The sequence below is a fragment of the Pleurodeles waltl genome, chromosome 11 (genome assembly GCF_031143425.1).
Source record: "Pleurodeles waltl isolate 20211129_DDA chromosome 11, aPleWal1.hap1.20221129, whole genome shotgun sequence".
Classification (NCBI taxonomy): domain Eukaryota; kingdom Metazoa; phylum Chordata; class Amphibia; order Caudata; family Salamandridae; genus Pleurodeles; species Pleurodeles waltl.
The window spans coordinates 347,523,659-347,542,107 of NC_090450.1; the positions used below are offsets into that span (position 1 = coordinate 347,523,659).

An 18,449-nucleotide genomic window follows, 5' to 3' on the forward strand; every position below is an offset into this window, starting at 1 on the left:
CCCCTGTCTTTCTCTACATTTTTTCCTTCTAAATGTAAGACAGTGTAAAAAAGAAGTCTATTTGAGAAATGCCCTGTAGTTCACATGCTAGTATGGAGACCCCGGAATTCAGAGATGTGCAAATAACCACTGCTTCTCAATACCTTATCTTGTGCTCATTTTGGAAATACTAAGGTTTCCTTGATACCTTTTTTTCACTCTTTATATTTCACCAAATTAATTGCTGTATACCTGGTATGAAAACCCATTGCAAGGTGCAGCTCATTTATTGGCTCTGGGTAACTAGGGTTCTTGATGAACCTACAAGCCCTATATGTACCTGAAACCAGAGGAGTCCAGAAGATGTAATGGTATATTGCTTTCAAAAATCTGCCATAGCTGGAAAAAGTTAGAAGAAAACGTGGGCAGAAATAGCTCTTTTTTTCACCTCAATTTCAATATTTTTTTATTTTAGCTGTTTGTTTCTGTAGGGAAACCTTGAAGGATCTACACAATGACCTTTTGCTGAATTCACAATTTTGTCTCATTTTAAGAAATGTTTAGCTGTCCGGGATCCAGCACTGGTTTCACACCCATTACTTTCACTAACTGGAAGGAGTCTGAAAGCACACAAAATAGTAAAAATGGGGTATGTCCCAGTAAAATCCCCAAATTTTGTTGACAAATGTGATTTTCTGATTCAAGTCTGCCTGTTCCTGAAAGCTGGGAAGATGGTGATTTTATCACCACAAACCCTTTGTTGATGCAATTTTCAGGGAAAAAAATCACATGCTTTTTTCTGCAGCACTTTTTTCCCATTTTTCTCCCCCAAAAAATGTAGCTGTATTTTGGCTAATTTCTTGGTCTCCTCTTGGGGAACCCACAAATTCTGGGTACCTTTAGAATCCCTAGGATGTTGGAAAAAAAGGAAGCAAATGTGGTGTGGATAGCTTATGTGTACAAAACGTTATGAGGGTCTAAGCGCAAACTACCCAAATAGCCAAAAAAAGGCTAGGAACTGAGGGGGAAAAGGCCTGGCAGCAAAGGGGTTAAATATCAATCTGAAACATAAATAAATGCAATAATTTATATTTCAGACTAATATTTAAACAATCCAACAATAAATATTTATAAATAAATATACAAAGCAACAAAACATTAATTAAAATATTCAAACATTTTTCCATTACCTACACGCATATCCTAACAATAAAAGCATCCAAATACCTAGTAATACAACATAAATAACATAAATTAATCAACATTTCTCACACAATAACCTAACTACATAAGTTAAATTACACCTACAATTTCGCTGTCGATATCTTTGTAATTAAAATACAATCAAAAAGCAGTTCCAAAAAAGTATCCATAATCAAACAACCCAAAAAAATCTAAAGTAAACCACACAAAAGTTAAAATATCTAACGTGACTTAATTAATGCAGAGAATCCGAAAACTCTGTAAAAGATGTAAATGCTCCAATAAAACCAAAATGTCAAGGAGACTACTTAAAAACTAACTAAAATAACCAAGTAATTCATTAACATTGAAAATAATCTCTTCTATTCAAAATAAAAACCTGTAAAGCAAAAACATATAAACCCAACCAAATATGCATTTACAAACCAGATATAAAACACAGCACATAAACAATCATTAGAAATAACCATACATTCACAGAAACAGCACACGATAGATAAAAATATGAAAAGTTACAATAAAGCATAAAGCACTATTGTAAAATAATTAATCCACATTACACAAAGAAACAACATGTTAAAAGAATGTTAATTAACAAACACTACCCTAATTAATTTTTAAGACCTCCTCCAAAACCCTAAACCCTTAGGACGTAACTATAAATCATTCTTACCTGAACTGGAGAGCAGGAACAGGAAATAGTGACTCTAAACACCACAAACAGCTCAAAATGAAGTAGAAAGACAACAAAATGACGGAAAAAGGAGTTAAAAATGACTTACATCCTAGATGGTCCCACAGGGAACAATAATTAATAGAATATTAACATTAACATTAATATTAAAACTGAATAACATTATTGATTACATTCATTTTTTAATAAAACAATATTACATGTCTTATATTTAAATCTTAAATGTAAAGTGACTTTAGATTCTATGGAGTTTTAGACCATACTTTCATTATTTTCTATGGGCGGGTGTTGCTGTACCTGTGGATGACCATATGTAATGCTGGACTTACTAAAAAGTGTATTACTACAAAAGTGTATTTTGTGAATACTTAAAGCAATAAACGTATTCAAAAGTGTAAACTCACTCAAAAGTGCAGTTAGTGAACCAGGCCCTATATTTCAAAAACACTTGATAAATTCACAAAAATGAAGAAAAAATAAATATCTCTAAAAGTGAAAAGAGAATTTTTCAAACAGAAATCGATTACAAAAGATTTTAATTTTTCAAATTAAATATTGAAAAACTTTTCCAAAACATTACATAGAAAACATGACTAAATCAATAATAAATAAAATATACCAAAAATTACAGCAGATTTAAATGTAAAAAGAATTTGCAAAAGTAAAGTATAGTTCTACAAACAATATATTAAATACGATTTAACATTTAGCCACATTATTATCATTTTCGATAAACTATTCATTAGATGACATTAATTACAACCAGAAATAAAAAATAACGTAGATTATTTATCCTAATAAAATCACACAACCAATTACCAAAAAAATCATTTTTCGAATTATATTAAAAGAATTACATATATATGTCACCAAAATATTATTATATATATGCATATATATGCATATAAATATAACCTAATGGCGGTCACCACTAGATAGTTATAGTTAGGACCATGTTTCCATAATAAAAGCATTTATTTTAATTGCCTATATCTTTAGTACAGTTTGATGAATCTTCACAAAATTTTTGCCAAAAAATGTCTGCGCACAGAAAGTTTCGGGGTGATCCATCAAGCGGGGGCTGAGAAAAAGGTGGGGTCAAAAAGGTTATGTTTCCCCTGTTAATTCACACAGGACCTTTAAACAAAACTTCAGCCCGAACCACTGGATTGGCTGCAAACACTTCAAACCAGGAAGTGTTGGCAGCAATCTTGGGACTCAGCCGAGCCCCACAACAAACGTTTTTTCAGAGCTGAAAAGCATTTAAAAAAAAAATTCACTGCGATTTTCAGTGGATCCGGTGAATCATTAAAAAAACCCTCAAATGCGGGCTCCTGTGCTTGTTTTCTTTAGAGCCCCTGGGTGGGCCAGGTTCCGGGAGCATTGACCTATATATACAGGGTGGGCAACCGGCCCTCCTGCAGCCCCAGGGACCGCCACCCCCTCGAGGCACTAAATAAATATGATGCTGGAGTGCAGCCCCCTGCAATCCAGGGGACCACCACCTCCCTGGGGCACTGGTAGAATATTTTGTAGGGGGTCACGTGGCCCTCTCACAGCTCCAGGGACTACCACCTCCCTGGGTTTAATGTTACTATATGGTGGCAGGCCACGTGTCTCCCTGCAGCCCCAGGGACTGCCACCTCTCTAAAAACGAATCTAATGCGGGGGCCATGCACCCCTGTAGTCCTGGGGGCCACCACCTACCCGGGGCTTTGATGCAATTATATGCAAGGGTCCGCACAGCCCCCCGTGCAGCCCCAGGGACCGCCGCCTCGCTGATGCATTTAGCACATTGTGTGCAGGGGGCCATGCAGCCCTTCTACAGCCCCAAGGACCACCACCTCTCTGGGGAAAACTGTAAAAATTAGAAATGTGGTCCATTTGGGACACCCAGGGCCCGGGGGCCACCACCTCCCTGGGGCTATGGAAGAGGGGAGTGCATGGGTAAGCCCCTGATAGCCCTGGGGACCACCAGCCCCCAGGACTGGCTCCTGCTATGTCCCAGGGTGCCAACCCCCGGGACATAGCTGTTTGCTGTGGCTTGGCAGCAGCTTTGACAGCTGCCACCAAGTCACAGCAAACTATCTGCTCCGATGAAGGGAGAGCTGTTAAAAAGATCTCCCTTCACCAGGCCGGAGGTTTCCTCTATCTTCCGGCCCATGGAGATGTGGGCAGGCACACAGAGGAAACTGCTCTCATAAAAGAGGGAGCTGCTAAGCAGCTCCCTCTCTGTGACAGCAATGGTGGCTCCCAGAGGAGGCGGGGAGCCAACTGGGACCGTGGGGGCCCCCAGGCTACTCAGGTCACATGGCCTGGACCTGGGGAATGGGTTCCCATGGCCGAGATTGACCCTGGGGAGGGGGAGACACATGCCCCCCAAAACAAAATTAGGCCACGCCCTGGGGGAATAGTGTCCTCATGGCCCAGATCAGCCTAGGGAATGGGGGCCGCGGTGTCCCCCTCACCCCAAAAACAAAAATTATGCCAGGCCTTGAGGGATGGGGTCCCGGGGCCGAGATGGTGTTACCTTAGGGCACGAGTTAAAGTTACTTTAGATAACTATAACTATAAAAGGTGAATTTCCAAGGTTTAGTACTTGTAAAATGTGAGCCTAACTATAATGTCCCTGTAACTCAGGTCTACCTAAGAAACATCTTGTTTATACACTGTAATTAACGTCACCGCATTACAGATATTCTGACTTGTTTTTCAAATTGTTTCTTAATATTTTTGGAAGAGTGTTTCGACTTATCAGTCATCATGCATGCATTTATATGTGCAGGTAGGTCGGCCAAACCTGGAAGACGTTTATACAGGCACCGTCTAGGAGAGGCAAGCAATGTGAGCAGGTTGTGATGGATATCTAGAAGAATACATCACGAAAAAGGTTCGCTGCCAATGTCCAGTAGCACCATTAGTCACAACATTAGAGTGTATAGAAACAACAATCTTTCCTTTACTCCTCTCTTTGAGAGTGTGCAGAAATGTGATTCCTTATGAAAGCCACACTGAACTACAAGCAAAGTTATAAAATGGGTATTGCTTAATACAAGTAAAGAAGTGGTGGTACAATCCAGTGGCAGAAAAAAAAAACTAAATAGAATACTTGTCAAGTCTAAAAGCCCTAAGATCCAACAATTGCAGGCCGAAGGCTGGCATGCATAGTTCAGGGATAGAGAAGGGTTACAGAAGGTTTGGGATCTAGCAGAAATTAAAAAGAAGGAGCAGGAATGAAGAAAGTAAGCAAAGGCTTACTGAAGGTGCAATCAAATATTAAGGCTTAAGGGGAGAATTAATTAACTGGCAAAAAATAACCAGAAGTGTTGCATGTTCCAGTTGTTAATTTGTTCTCCTTTTTACACTATAGTGGAGGAACGTGTGCTAGAAGAAAGTTAAAGGAGCATGTACCATCATCATAGATTGGTGTTGCTTTCTTTGAGAAGCAAAAGTTCAGATTCCTCTGTGAGTCCTTCACATTCTTGAAATGGCTGTATACCAACCCCTAAATAGCCCGAAAAGGCAGGATTAGATCTGTGTCAAGGTTGGTGATGTGAAAAAGCACCCTCCAGATTTGGGTGTGCGTAGGGTAAGAGTATTTTTCCGCGGAGAAAAAAATGGTGCCATTGTACTAAGGTAATGGCATTTCAATATGTGTTATTTTACAATATGAAAAAGCTTCAGCACAGGTGAAAAGGGGAACTTCCAAAAGGTTTTCAGAAGAATGCATGGAATACTGAGAACATCTCAACTCATCCAGGAGTACTTATGGGGAGTATTGTAAATTGCGTAATGCCGTAACAAGCCCGTACTCTTTCTAGAACCTTTCTCCCTGTTAATAGATGACAGATTCCCTCCCTGCTATGTAGATGCCAGATTCCCAACATCCGTTGTGAAACACTGATATACCATGCATCTACACCATAATAAATAGTGTGGAGACACTAATGGGTTTAAGCAACATCCTATTCACAAAGAATGATGTTCCAAGCCAGTTCTTACATTTTTTCCAGTTCAGATACACATGGTTCTTGACTTAGGCCATTTTACATATAAGGATTGTCAGAGGACCCCTCGCCTACTGACTAGCAGGTGAGAGCTGGGCACTTTCTTACCCTCACTAAGATTATTCTTTACTTTGCCATGACTCACATTTGGTTGCAGAAGAAATCAATTATTTTAACATGCGGGATACATAGGTTTCCTAGGGTCAGTGCCCATGATATTTGGTTTCCCTGTGCCCATGATATCTGAACTCAAATGAGGTGCAATCACTTCTTGGAAGTACGCTTCAAATCAGGCATTCAGAATATAGAACACACATACACTTCCTGCACTGCCAGGAAGAAACACCAATCTGCAATCCGCATTTATCTATGGCTGTGGGAGAACCACTTACGGTTTCCTTTCAATATTCATTATTAACACCACTGACAGCAAGAAAGAAATAGAACTGAATGTTACCAATGGGCGTGAGTCCATCTTTGAAGAAGTTCATTGGCATCTCTCCTCCATGGACAGCAATGCTGTCATCTTCCGGGCCATCTCTGCTATTGCTGCTTAACTGAAGGGAAATGAGAAAAAGCGAAATGATTGGGAAGGTACAATGAGAAAAGTCCAAAGAATGTACAAAAGAGGCACTAACTATGGAGAAAACACAATAATAGAAATAAAGTGAAGTCAAAGCCATTTATAAAGCACACATACGCCAAACGTTTTAAAATCAGAGAATTACCATAAGAATACAATGTAAATCATCAGAGCATAGCATACCGATTTCAGAAATTTAATTTAGGCTACGGAGGTAATGCCCAGAGCACTGCGAGCCTCATTGCGCAGAATTAACATAGAACACCACAACAAAAATAACAAGCGGTCTGACATTCAGCTAACTCATGAATATCACAATGGCACCAGGTCAACACACTATAAATTCATAGGACTGTTTTCACTTGCTTCGATGTAAGCCTACACTCATCAATACATCCCATTCTAAGGTGAAGTGCTTGTAGTCGCAGAGTGAGGGCAACTGTTGGAGAGCGGTCCTGTATCTGTTTGGTGGTGACGTTCACTGTACTTCAATAAACTACTTACAAATTAACAGGATTCTGACCTCCTCGAATGGGACGCAACAGACTGCCATAGGAATATCAACATGATGACAGATTGCAGCATGCCGAAACAAGATAATGTATTGCACTATTACTTTTCCTCAGACCAAATACATTTCAGTCATTACTTTCGACTACTGGATTTTAAAACTGTTGATAAACCTTGTCTCAATTTATAGTTCCTATCATCCTTTGTCAGATACCTTTTAAAACCTTTCACCAAGTGAACACAGTTTTCGAGTACACTATGGTGGTCATTCCAACCTCGGCGGTAAAAGGCGCTTACCGCCGTTCAGAAGACCGCCATAACACCGCTGCGGCCGCGGTAAACTGCCACGGTCATTCTGACCCACAACAGGCAAACCGCCAAAATACAGACATCCACAAAAGTCCGCCACACCAAAGGGCAGCGAGAAACTGGCGATGACCAAACCTCCACCGTCACGCCAACAGAAATACGCCCACACTATCACGACACACGAATCCACGCACGGTCTTTCAACCGCGGTATTCCATTGGCGGTACACACCGCTGCGCTCAAAATACACACACACTTACAAAATACAACCACATTGGACAATTCAAAATACACACACCTGAGACACATACACACATCACTCCCACACACCCAATTAAATATAAAATACACACCAACATCACCTACAAACCTCCACTCCTAGAGATTCGTGAACACGCACCGAGAAAAGACATCCGAGCACCCAGACGACCAATTCACTGTCACCCAGCAATATTTGCACGCACTTCACACAACACAACAATACACATCACCACACTTAGCACCACACAATCCACCCTACACATCACCCACACCACCCCATGGCACCGCAAAGACACCCCAGGTTCTCTGATGATGAACTCAGGGTCATGGTGGAGGAAATTGTACGAGTAGAGCCACAGCTGTTAGGGGCACAGGTGCAGCACACCACCCTTGCCAGGAAGATGGAGCTATGGAGCAGAATAGTGGACAGGATCAACGCTGTGGGACAGCACCCAAGAAATCGGGACGATATCAGGAAGAGGTGGAACGACCTACGGGGGAAGGTGCGTTCCATGGTATCCAGGCACAACATCGCGGTGCAGAAGACTGGCGGCGGACCCCCACCTCCTCCCCCAGAATTTACAACATGGGAGGAGCAAGTCTTGAACATCCTGCATCCTGAGGGCCTCGCAGGAGTAGGCGGAGGAATGGACTCTGGTAAGGCAAATCTTAACTACTTCTTCCCCCCACCCCACCTGCATGCCAACTCATACCCCCACCGTCACCCTCACCCCCATCACATCCTACTCCTTGCAACTGTCTCACCATCACAACCCACCCATCCCAACACCTAGCCCTGCATGGTCCACAAAGCATGGACACCCATCACCTAAGCATGCCCACTGCACATACACATACAACCCCCCCCCCAACCACCGTCACAACAGCCCCCACAAAGGAATGCCAGCACTGGGGTACACGGGCACCCACCCATTGCACGCTATGACACACACAGAAGCAATAACCATACTTTTATACCCCTGCAGGACCCGAACGCCACGTCTCCGCGCAGGAGGGTCCACAAATGTCCCCTCCACCCCCAGAAGAGGCCCACAGTGAGGACAGCAGTTCTGTCTCCCTGGATCTAGATGACCAGCCCGGTCCATCGGGGACCTCGGGACAGTCGGTTCCCCTCACACAGCCACAGGCCACAGTAGACCTTCCCCCCTCTGGGAACACCAGCACAGCACCCACCCAGCGGGCCCATACCTCTGTCCCCAGGACACGTCAATCAGCGGTGTGTCCACCACTACAGGGAACCCAGGCTAACCCACCACCCCAACAACAACAGGGACCTGGGGGCAGTGGTAGTGGGCACACGGTCCAGGGGACAGAGGCCCAGGGAAACAGGGGAACTGGGAGGGCTGCTGTGCGACAGGGGGGGGACAGGCCCAGGGAACCCACTCTCCACGAGGCCCTCTCCTCCATCATGGGAGCATACCACCGCTCCCAGGGGACGATGGCGACGGTCCTGGCCAGGTTTCAGGAGATCCAGCTTCTGCAGGAGCAACAGTATATGGGGTTCAGGGAGGAACTAAGAAACATCAGTTCCGCCATGGGTACCATCGTAGTGGCCCTGAATGAGGTAGTCACGACATTGCGGGACACTGTGGCACCTCAAAGGGCCCCTGACACTAGCATGCACCAAGAACTGCCTACCACCTCCGCCGGCGCTAGTGGACAGGAGGCCCCGACACAAGATCAACAGGCCACCAGAACCCCACCCCCTGCAGAAGGAGAACCACCCCGCAAGCGGGCCCTGAGATCCAGGAAGAAGACAGAGTAAGATGTCAAGACCCCCGCCAGCAAAGGATACCGCCCTGATTGTCATCCCACTGTCCCACATTGTCACCCTGTCCAACCTTAAACTGCCCCTGCTCCACTTCCCACAGGCATTTGGACAATGCACCTGTGAAACTGATAGTCTGGACTCTGCCATGGACAATCCTCCACCATCACCCCTCACCGATTTGCAACCACCCATCCAATTTAGAGCACTTGAATAAAAACACTTATTGCACAAAACAATCTGGAGTCTGGCTGTGATTTAGAACAAATGTATTAGACATGACCGTGCCAAAATGTTCATTCACATTGTGATGCTAACAAACCGCTGTCACACAGCTGTAGTCCATGGGGAAACAAAGCAGATGTCACGCAGTGGGGCCCACATCTCTGAAAACGGAAGGGAAAGTCACAACACAGTTACCATACACTGGGGGAAAAAGTCAGACAGTAGAGAGGTAGGAGTCATTAAGTAAATGTAATATGCCGGTGTCTACTCTTACCTGTGTGTCACTGAAAATACTGTTGTATTACTGTGTTCCTGTTCTCTATGTCGTCCTCTTCGACTTCCTCCTCTTCACTCTCCACAGGCTCCACAGCTGCTACAACACCACCATCTGGTCCATCCTCCTGCAGAAAAGGCACCTTGCGGCGCAAAGCCAGGTTGTGAAGCATACAGCAGGCCACGATGATCTGGCACACCTTCCTTGGTGAGTACATTAGGGATCCACCTGTCATATGGAGGCACCTGAACCTGGCCTTCAGGAGGCCAAAGGTTCGCTCGATCACCCTCCTAGTCCGCCCATGGGCCTCATTGTACCGTTCCTCTGCCCTTGTCCTGGGATTCCTCACTGGGGTCAGTAGCCAGGACAGGTTGGGGTAACCAGAGTCCCCTAATAGCCACACCCGGTGCCTCTGGAGTTGACCCATCACATACGGGATGCTGCTATTCCGCAGGATGTAGGCGTCATGCACTGACCCAGGGAACTTGGCATTAACATGGGAGATGTACTGGTCAGCCAAACACACCATCTGTACATTCATGGAATGATAACTCTTCCGGTTCCTGTACACCTGTTCACTCCTGCTGGGGGGGACCAAAGCAACATGTGTCCCATCAATGGCACCTATGATGTTAGGGATATGTCCAAGGGCATAGAAATCACCCTTCACTGTAGGCAAATCCCCCACCTCAGGGAAAACGATGTAGCTCCGCATGTGTTTCAGCAGGGCAGACAACACTCTGGACAACACCTTGGAAAACATAGGCTGGGACATCCCTGATGATATGGCCTCTGTTGTTTGAAATGACCCACTTGCTAAGAAATGGAGTACTGACAGCCCCTGCACTAGAGGGGGGATCCCTGTGGGTTGGCGGATGGGTGACAACAGGTCTGGCTCCAGCTGGGCACACAGTTCCTGTATAGTGGCTCGGTCAAGCCTGTATGTCAGTATGACATGTCGTTCCTCCATTGTCGACAGGTCCACCAGCGGTCTGTACACGGGAAGATTCCTCCATCTCCTCGCATGTCCCAGTGGACGGTGCCTATGAAGGACAACAGCGAGCACAGAGTCAAGCAACCCACAGGTACGTAACCACAGCTTGCACATAACACGATTCCCAATGCATTGAATGGCTTGTATGAGTGTTGGTGCATGGCCTAGGTATGTGTGACGCAGTTGGTAATTAGGCCATGTGGGCCCTTGAAATGGTGGCTGCCTGACTTGTGAAGTGCGACAGTGGGATGTGAGGTCAATGCGCTGGCGTGGCACACCGCGGCGGTAGGCGGTCGAAGACCGCGGCGCTAAGCCGCATTGGTTAACATTGAACCCTATGGGTTTCAGGAGCCAATGACGATGTGCGCCGGCGGTCGCGGTACGCACCGCCGCGGTACGAACCGCCGCGGGCGTGACCACCATTTTCTATCTGCTTAATCACTAAATACCTGATCTTCGACAGGAGAGGACCTACACTGCAAGTGCTGCTGTGACCTCGGTCTGGAAGAGACAATGGCTCATGTGACTGGGGAAAGGGCCCCTGCCTTCACTGCGGAGGAGTTGGAGAAACTTGTGGATGGGGTCCTCCCCCAGTATGCGCTACTCTACGGTCCTCCAGACCAACAGGTAAGTACACTGGGACCATGCTTAGTGGGCAATGCCTGGGTTGAGTGGGGTGGATGAAAGATGGTGGGGAGGAGAGTGGTTGAGGCATGCATCAAACGACAGATGAGAGCATGTGCCACATGGCAAGGGTGGGGATGGGGGGCCAGTCACATCGAGCATGCAGAAGGTGATTACAATTTTTCTCTCCCTGTACATGTCACATAGGTCAGCGCCCACCAGAAAGTCGCGATTTGGCGTGTCATCGCCAAGGACGTCTGGACCCTGGGGGTCCACAACAGACGGGGCACCCACTGCCGGAAGAGGTGGGAGGACATCCGACGCTGGAGCAGGAAGACGGCGGAGGCTCAGCTGGGGATGGCCTCCCAACGTAGGAGGGGTGCCAGTCGTCATTTGACCCCCTGATGTCCCGGATCCTGGCGGTGGCCTACCCCGATTTGGATGGGCGCGTGAGGACATCACAGCAGACACAAGGGGGTGAGTACAAATACATTCTGCTGACTTTGCGCACAGTGGAGGTGTCTGGGTGGGGGAGGAGGGCTGTGGGTATCCCTAGGCCAGGGCGATTTCTGTAGGCTAGGCCCCTCCGTAAGGCATGGCCCTGTGCCCCCGCCCCCCACCTCTGTAGGGTGCCAAGTACAGGTATCCATGGCCCTGTGTCATCTATGTGTGCAGTTGTCGTCCATAGGCTTGTAGGCCATGTCCCACGGATTGCGTAGTGGACCCCAAGTGCGCGGCGTAGTGCAGGGGGCTTCTGTGTCTGTCTTGTCCGCCAACGGTAGCGGTAATCCATGCACTCAACATGTCTTTATTTCTCCTCCCCCCCTTGTTTGTGGTCTTCCTGTTCATGTGTGCATTAGCATCATCAGGCGGAGGAGAAGTGGCATTGGAGCACGAGGGAGCTGCATCTCACATGGCCATGGCGGGCCATGCAACTGACTCGGATTTCACCAGTGAGACGGAGGGCGAGGGGAGCTCCACAGCGGGGACTCGTGCTGATGTCAGTGACAGCGACTCGTCCTCTGAAGGGAGCTCCCTTGTGGTGGCGGCAACATCCGTGCCCCCGCAACAACAGGTACAGCCGCCACCCAGCGCACCAGCACCGCCCTCCCAGCAGCCCCTCAGCGTTTGCCCGTGCCCGCTCACCCAGGAAGGTGGGCATCTCCTTCGCCCCAGGCACCTCAGGCCCTGCCCCTGTCACCCCTGCTGCCCTCAGTGAGGAGGTCATTGACCTCCTAAGGACCATCATTGTTGGGCAGTCTACCCTTTTGAATGCCATCCAGGGTGTACAAAGAGAGGTGCTCCAGAGTAATGCATACCTGGAGGGCATTCATTCGGGTCAGGCTGCCCATCAGCGATCGTTCAACGCTCTGGCCTCAGCACTGACGGCAGCAATTGTCCCTGTCTCTAGCCTCCCCCCTCCAACTTCCTCCACCCAGACCCAATCCCCTGTACCTCTGCCTATCCCAGACACACCTACAGACCAGCCTGCACACACCTCAACACCCAAGGGAAGCTCATCCAGACATAAGCACCACACATCACACAAGCATTCACACAAGCAACATCCACATGCAGACATACCAACAGCCACTGCCTCCACTGTGTCCCCCTCCTCCTCATCTCCCTCCTCCCTCCCTGTGACGTCTCCACTCACACTTGCATGCACAACATCTTCAGCCACTACGTCCATCACCAGCACACCCACCAGAACACTCCGCACACGTGCAGTCACCACCCCCCTACCATTTACACGTCCCCTGTGTCCTCTCCAAGTGTGTCTGTCACCCCCTCCTCCAAACTACACAAACGCAGGCAGCCACCCACCCAACAGCCATCCACCTCACGACAGCCTCCAGCCCAAGCACCTGCACCCAAAGACACCAGACTTCACACTCCTACAACCACATCCTCTTCCTCCACTCCCATACCCACTACACCTACCCGTCCCTCTCTTTCCAAATTGCTTTTCCTTGCCAACCTTAACCTCTTTCCAACATTTCCCCCACCCCGTCCATCTCATAAGACTCCAATCAGCACCTCAGCCACCACAAAACCGGGACCTGTGAAGACTGTTGTCCATGGACTGTGGAGTCCCCCACCCTCAAGGGCATCCAGTTCAGCTAGGAGCCAAGGCACGGCCAGCCCACCACCGGAAAAGCATCCTAAGATTGCCAGTGCCCGGCGCGAGCGACCAAAGACCCCAGGGACAAAAATCCCTACATTGGCTCCGTCAGGAAGTGGGGTGCCACCTGGCACACCGCCAAAGGTGGGAAAGGGCCACAAGCGTGCAGGGAAGGGTGGGAAGGGCAGCACGCCCGACAAGTCCGGCAGCAGGCCAGCTGGCCAGGAGGGCCCCACCAGCCCCATCCCAGGTGTGCAGGAGGACACACACAGGCCCGGTACTGCAGCCCAGGAGGGCCCCGCAAGCCACGTCCCAGGTGGGCAGGAGGACACCCACAGGCCGAGAACTGCAGCCCAGGAGGGTCCCGCAAGCCACCAGACAGATGGGCAGGAAGGCCCCGCCAGCCACATGTCAGGTGGCGAGTGACATCCATGCCTGGGCCGGATCCGCTGACCAGGACACTCATCTCAAGCACCGCTCCGCTGGGCCCTTCATCTCAAGCACCGCTCCGCTGGGCACCGTCGTCTCAGGAACCGCTGAACTGGGCCCTTCATCTCAAGCACCGCTGAACTGGGCACCGCCGTCTCAAGCACCGCTGAACAGGGCACCGCCGTCTCAAGCACCGCTGAACTGGGCCCTTCATCTCAAGCACCGCTGAACTGGGCCCTTCATCTCAAGCACCGCTCCGCTGGGCCCTTCATCTCAAGCACCGCTCCGTTGGGCACCGCCGTCTCAAGCACCGCTGAACAGGGCCCTTCATCACAAGCACTGCTCCGCTGGGCACCGCCATCTCAAGAACCGCTGAACTGGGCCCTTCATCTCAAGCACCGCTGAACTGGGCCCTTCATCTCAAGCACCGCTCCGCTGGGCCCTTCATCTCAGCACCGCTCTGCTGGGCACCGCCATCTCAAGCACCGCTGAACAGGGCCCTTCATCTCAAGCACCGCTCCGCTGGGCACCGCCGTCTCAAGAACCGCTGAACTGGGCCCTTCATCTCAAGCACCGCTCCGCTGGGCCCTTCATCTCAAGCACCGCTCCGCTGGGCACCGCCGTCTCAAGAACCGCTGAACTGGGCCCTTCATCTCAAGCACCGCTGAACTGGGCCCTTCATCTCAAGCACCGCTGAACTGGGCACTGCCGTCTCAAGCACCGCTGAACAGGGCACCGCCGTCTCAAGCACCGCTGAACAGGGCACCGCCGTCTCAAGCACCGCTGAACTGGGCCCTTCATCTCAAGCACCGCTGGCCCATTGGCGTAAGGGGCAGGCCCGCATCTGTGTCGGGCAGGGCTGCACAAAGCACTCTGGGCACTAGTCCCCCTCCAGTACCAGTGGAGACTGTTATCCACTTGAGAGACTGTGGCTTTGCAGTCCCCAGGATGGCACAGTGGGCAACCCACCCACTGTAGAGACTTGAGAGACTGTGGCTTTGCACTCCCCAGGATATGGCAGTGGGCAAGCCACCCACTGTAGAGACTTGAGAGACTGTGGCTTTGCACTCCCCAGGATGGCACAGTGGGCACCCCACCCACTGTAGAGACTTGAGAGACTGTGGCTTTGCACTCCCCAGGATGGCACAGTGGGCAACCCACCCACTGTAGAGACTTGTGAGACTGTGGCTTTGCACTCCCCAGGATGGCACAGTGGCCATGGGGGCCCCTCGTAGATCTGGCGTCGTGAACTCATCTGGCTGAGGTGCCCCCCCTTCCCTTCCCCCTGAGGTACCTGTAGTTTTCCTATCTGATGCCCCTGCAGTGTTCTCTCCGTTGGAGGCAGGTATCCTGTGTGGGCTTTGCCCATGTGTTTTGGCCCAGTGGCCCACGAACAATGGCTGATAGACATGTCGGACTGGACAATTTCTGTATATAAAGTTATAGATGTGTGATATATTTTATACTCAGTCTTACAATATAATTCTATATTTATAATCATTTCCTTTTGCCTTTGCATTCTTCCGGGGGGTTTGGGGGTGTAACTGTGATATGTTGCTATGCATTGATGTGTGTGTTGTAGTGGTTGAGGGTGAGGGTGGGTGTGTCGCATATGTGTGTCCCCGTCATTTTTTGCCTCCCCCTCCCCTGTGTCGTAGGTGCAGTACTCACCGTTGTCTTCTGCGCCGGCGTTCGTGCTCCTGGTAGAGGAGCAGGAAGACAATGGCTGGTAGGATGTGTAGTTCGGGTTCCATGCTGTCCAGATTCCTCGTGGGGTGTATTGAGGTGAGCGTTTTCCGTTTGAAATGGCTGTTTCCGCCGTGTTTTTATCGGCGGGGCTACCGCCCCGGAAAAGGTGGCGGATTGGTGGGTTGTGATAGGGTGGGCGGTACATTGTCTCCCGCCGGTCTGTTGGCGGTGACCGCCGCGCTGTTTGTTTGTCCCGCCGTGGCGGGCGGTGTGTTAAAGTGGCGGTCTCTGTTGGCGGTTTCCGCCAGGGTCGGAATTGCATTTTTTTTACCGCCAGCCTGTTGTCGGTGCTTTAACACCGACCGCCAGGGTTGGAATGACCCCCTATGTCCCTCATCATTTTGACATACCTAACTTCGCTCCATCTGCTCAGGGCAGGGAATTATATAGCACATGTAGTAATGGGTAAGTCAACTAATGTTGGTAAGTAAACCAATGCTAACTCAAGCAGAGAATGTAGAAATGTAATCTAATGCTATGTTACACATTCTTATGTATAAATATGATGTAATGGAATGTTCTGCGGAAAAATAGGCTACTTGTAAAGCTACTTTGCGGCAAGTGCTGGGGTTGCAAATAAAGAAGATGAATTCACAACATCGTGTTAATGCTTATTCATGAAAGAAGATACAACACAAATTTGGCGCCAAACTTGTTCCAGCCCCCCTTGAACCTTTGTGTGTGCTTTTATCGCAACATTCTTTGTGACAATGCATGGATCGATGCTGAATTGGCGTATCAGAAAACAGCAACGGAATACAACGGAAAACAAAACTGGGGTGATGTACATTCAAAAGTGCAGCATTCAAGTTAAAACTATTTAGTTTGCTGTACCGCCATATAAATCTTTACAGCTGTGTACCTTCAAATTACATCTGCCTTTGGATATGTTGCTTTTTTGGATGGGTGTTCTGTTTATTTTTGCATGCCAGCCACCAAGTCACATGTATGTACAAAATGACGTAAGGTCACGCTACGTAACCTGGACAGTGGCCATTTTGAAATTTGTAGTACTTTCGGAGTGTTAACACGTCCCTTTATGACTAATATACTCACTTTGGGACTCGTTTTAGGCCAATGAATCTTTTGACCCTGATTGAAGACACCTTAGGACGAGATAGCTAATCAACATGTCAATCAATAAGTCAATAATGTCATCAAAGTTCACAGTAATACGACAATTCAAATTAGTCAAAGACATTGAATAAAACTCAGAAAACCACCATGACCTTGCAGTCATGAATAACCACACCAGTTTAGTACTATTATATGAAGTTTATTCCCTATTGATTACCATTCTACTAGCAAGTTTATTAGTCTCAAAACCAAGAAACACAATAGCATAGTCACAATATGGAAACTCTGATAAGATTTCATCAAAGCAAGAATCACAAATAGTAGAACATAACACGGAGTTAACATAGGTTATCCTTAGCAGAGTAACATTAGCGCATTATTCAACAAAGCATAGATTCGGTCATTTGTCTACTTGCGTCAGTTTAGTGAATCCCTGCCCTAACCTCGAATTAGCATTGGCATGTTGGGCTTCATGCAAAACAATTTAGTAACACCAATTTGTGAAAACCATCTAGCTATGGTCTCTGTCAAAAGAAGCATTTGGTACCTAGAAAGGAAAGGCAAACAGACAATCACAATATCATTGTCATATAGTTACACTCCATATTGGGTCAGCACTCAAGTTCGGTCTTTGTCCTCTGGACATCAGTTGATTCGCCATCAGCCAGGAACTCAGCAATCAGGTAAAAAGGGGGCACTTCCCTCATAAGGAGGTAAAGTGTAAACGGGCAATATTAAGGCAAGAATGGTTTTAAGAACCAAACAGCAAAGTCTCTATGCAGAGTAACAAAGTGTCTGGATCATAGCAAATCGCATCAGCATCTCCCTAACTCTCTCTCTTCTGTTCTCTAGTCTCCAGTCTCCTGTCTAATTTACTTCCTGGTGTCAGGGGTTTTGATCCCATTTTCATTGTACATCCCCCCAAAATTTGGTTGGACAAGGGGTTGCACCCCACCATCTTTATCCAATTGTCTTCAAATTAGCTCATCAAATTTGTCACCCCATAACAGTTCTCACGTATTTTATTGGACCTTATGATTGACGTCTTTAGCGGGTGGAATGTCCTGTATGATTTCATACTCTTGTGGTCCTTTGCACATCATCAGTCAGTGGCTCCATTGTCTGTACCAGTTCAGGCGACCTTGTACCTGCTAGTGGTCTACAGTGTTGCATTCAGCTAAAATGTTTCTACAAGCAAGTTGAATTTCATGAGAACGGATCTACTACAGTTACATTCAGCTTCTAGTTTGGAGAAAAACAAGAGTTCATCTCCTTCAGCAAGTCAGCACACTGCACTTTAGAAAAACACATTTAATATGAGAGTCAGGCAGCTAGGCCTCGACTCATGCTAACTAAGGTCTAATGATTTATTAGCAAAACTTTAGGATATAGGTTTCAATATTAATGCAAAATCACATTTTAATAAAACATTTCATAATTATTAGTCAGTTTCATTAGCCCACGTGTACATTGACGGCCACTCCACGTGGGCACATTTCAAGCACACATTTTAGCAAAACATATTAATACATTTTCTATGTGGCATTAGTACATATTAGTTCATAATCACTTCATGTTAATATTGATTATATAAGCTACGCTCTCTCAGGAGCAACA

The 18,449-nt window shown here is 47.7% G+C and overlaps 1 protein-coding gene across 1 annotated transcript in view; it reads right to left on the minus strand.

The window, feature by feature from the left end:
- The window catches only part of ANO7 (anoctamin 7), a 2,026,240-nt gene that overhangs the window by 1,508,046 nt on the left and 499,745 nt on the right, over positions 1–18,449 (minus strand). Inside the window, exon 3 of the mRNA XM_069213645.1 lies at positions 6,341–6,440. Within this exon, the coding sequence (XP_069069746.1) occupies positions 6,341–6,440 (100 nt within the window). The remainder of the gene's footprint in view (positions 1–6,340; positions 6,441–18,449) is intronic.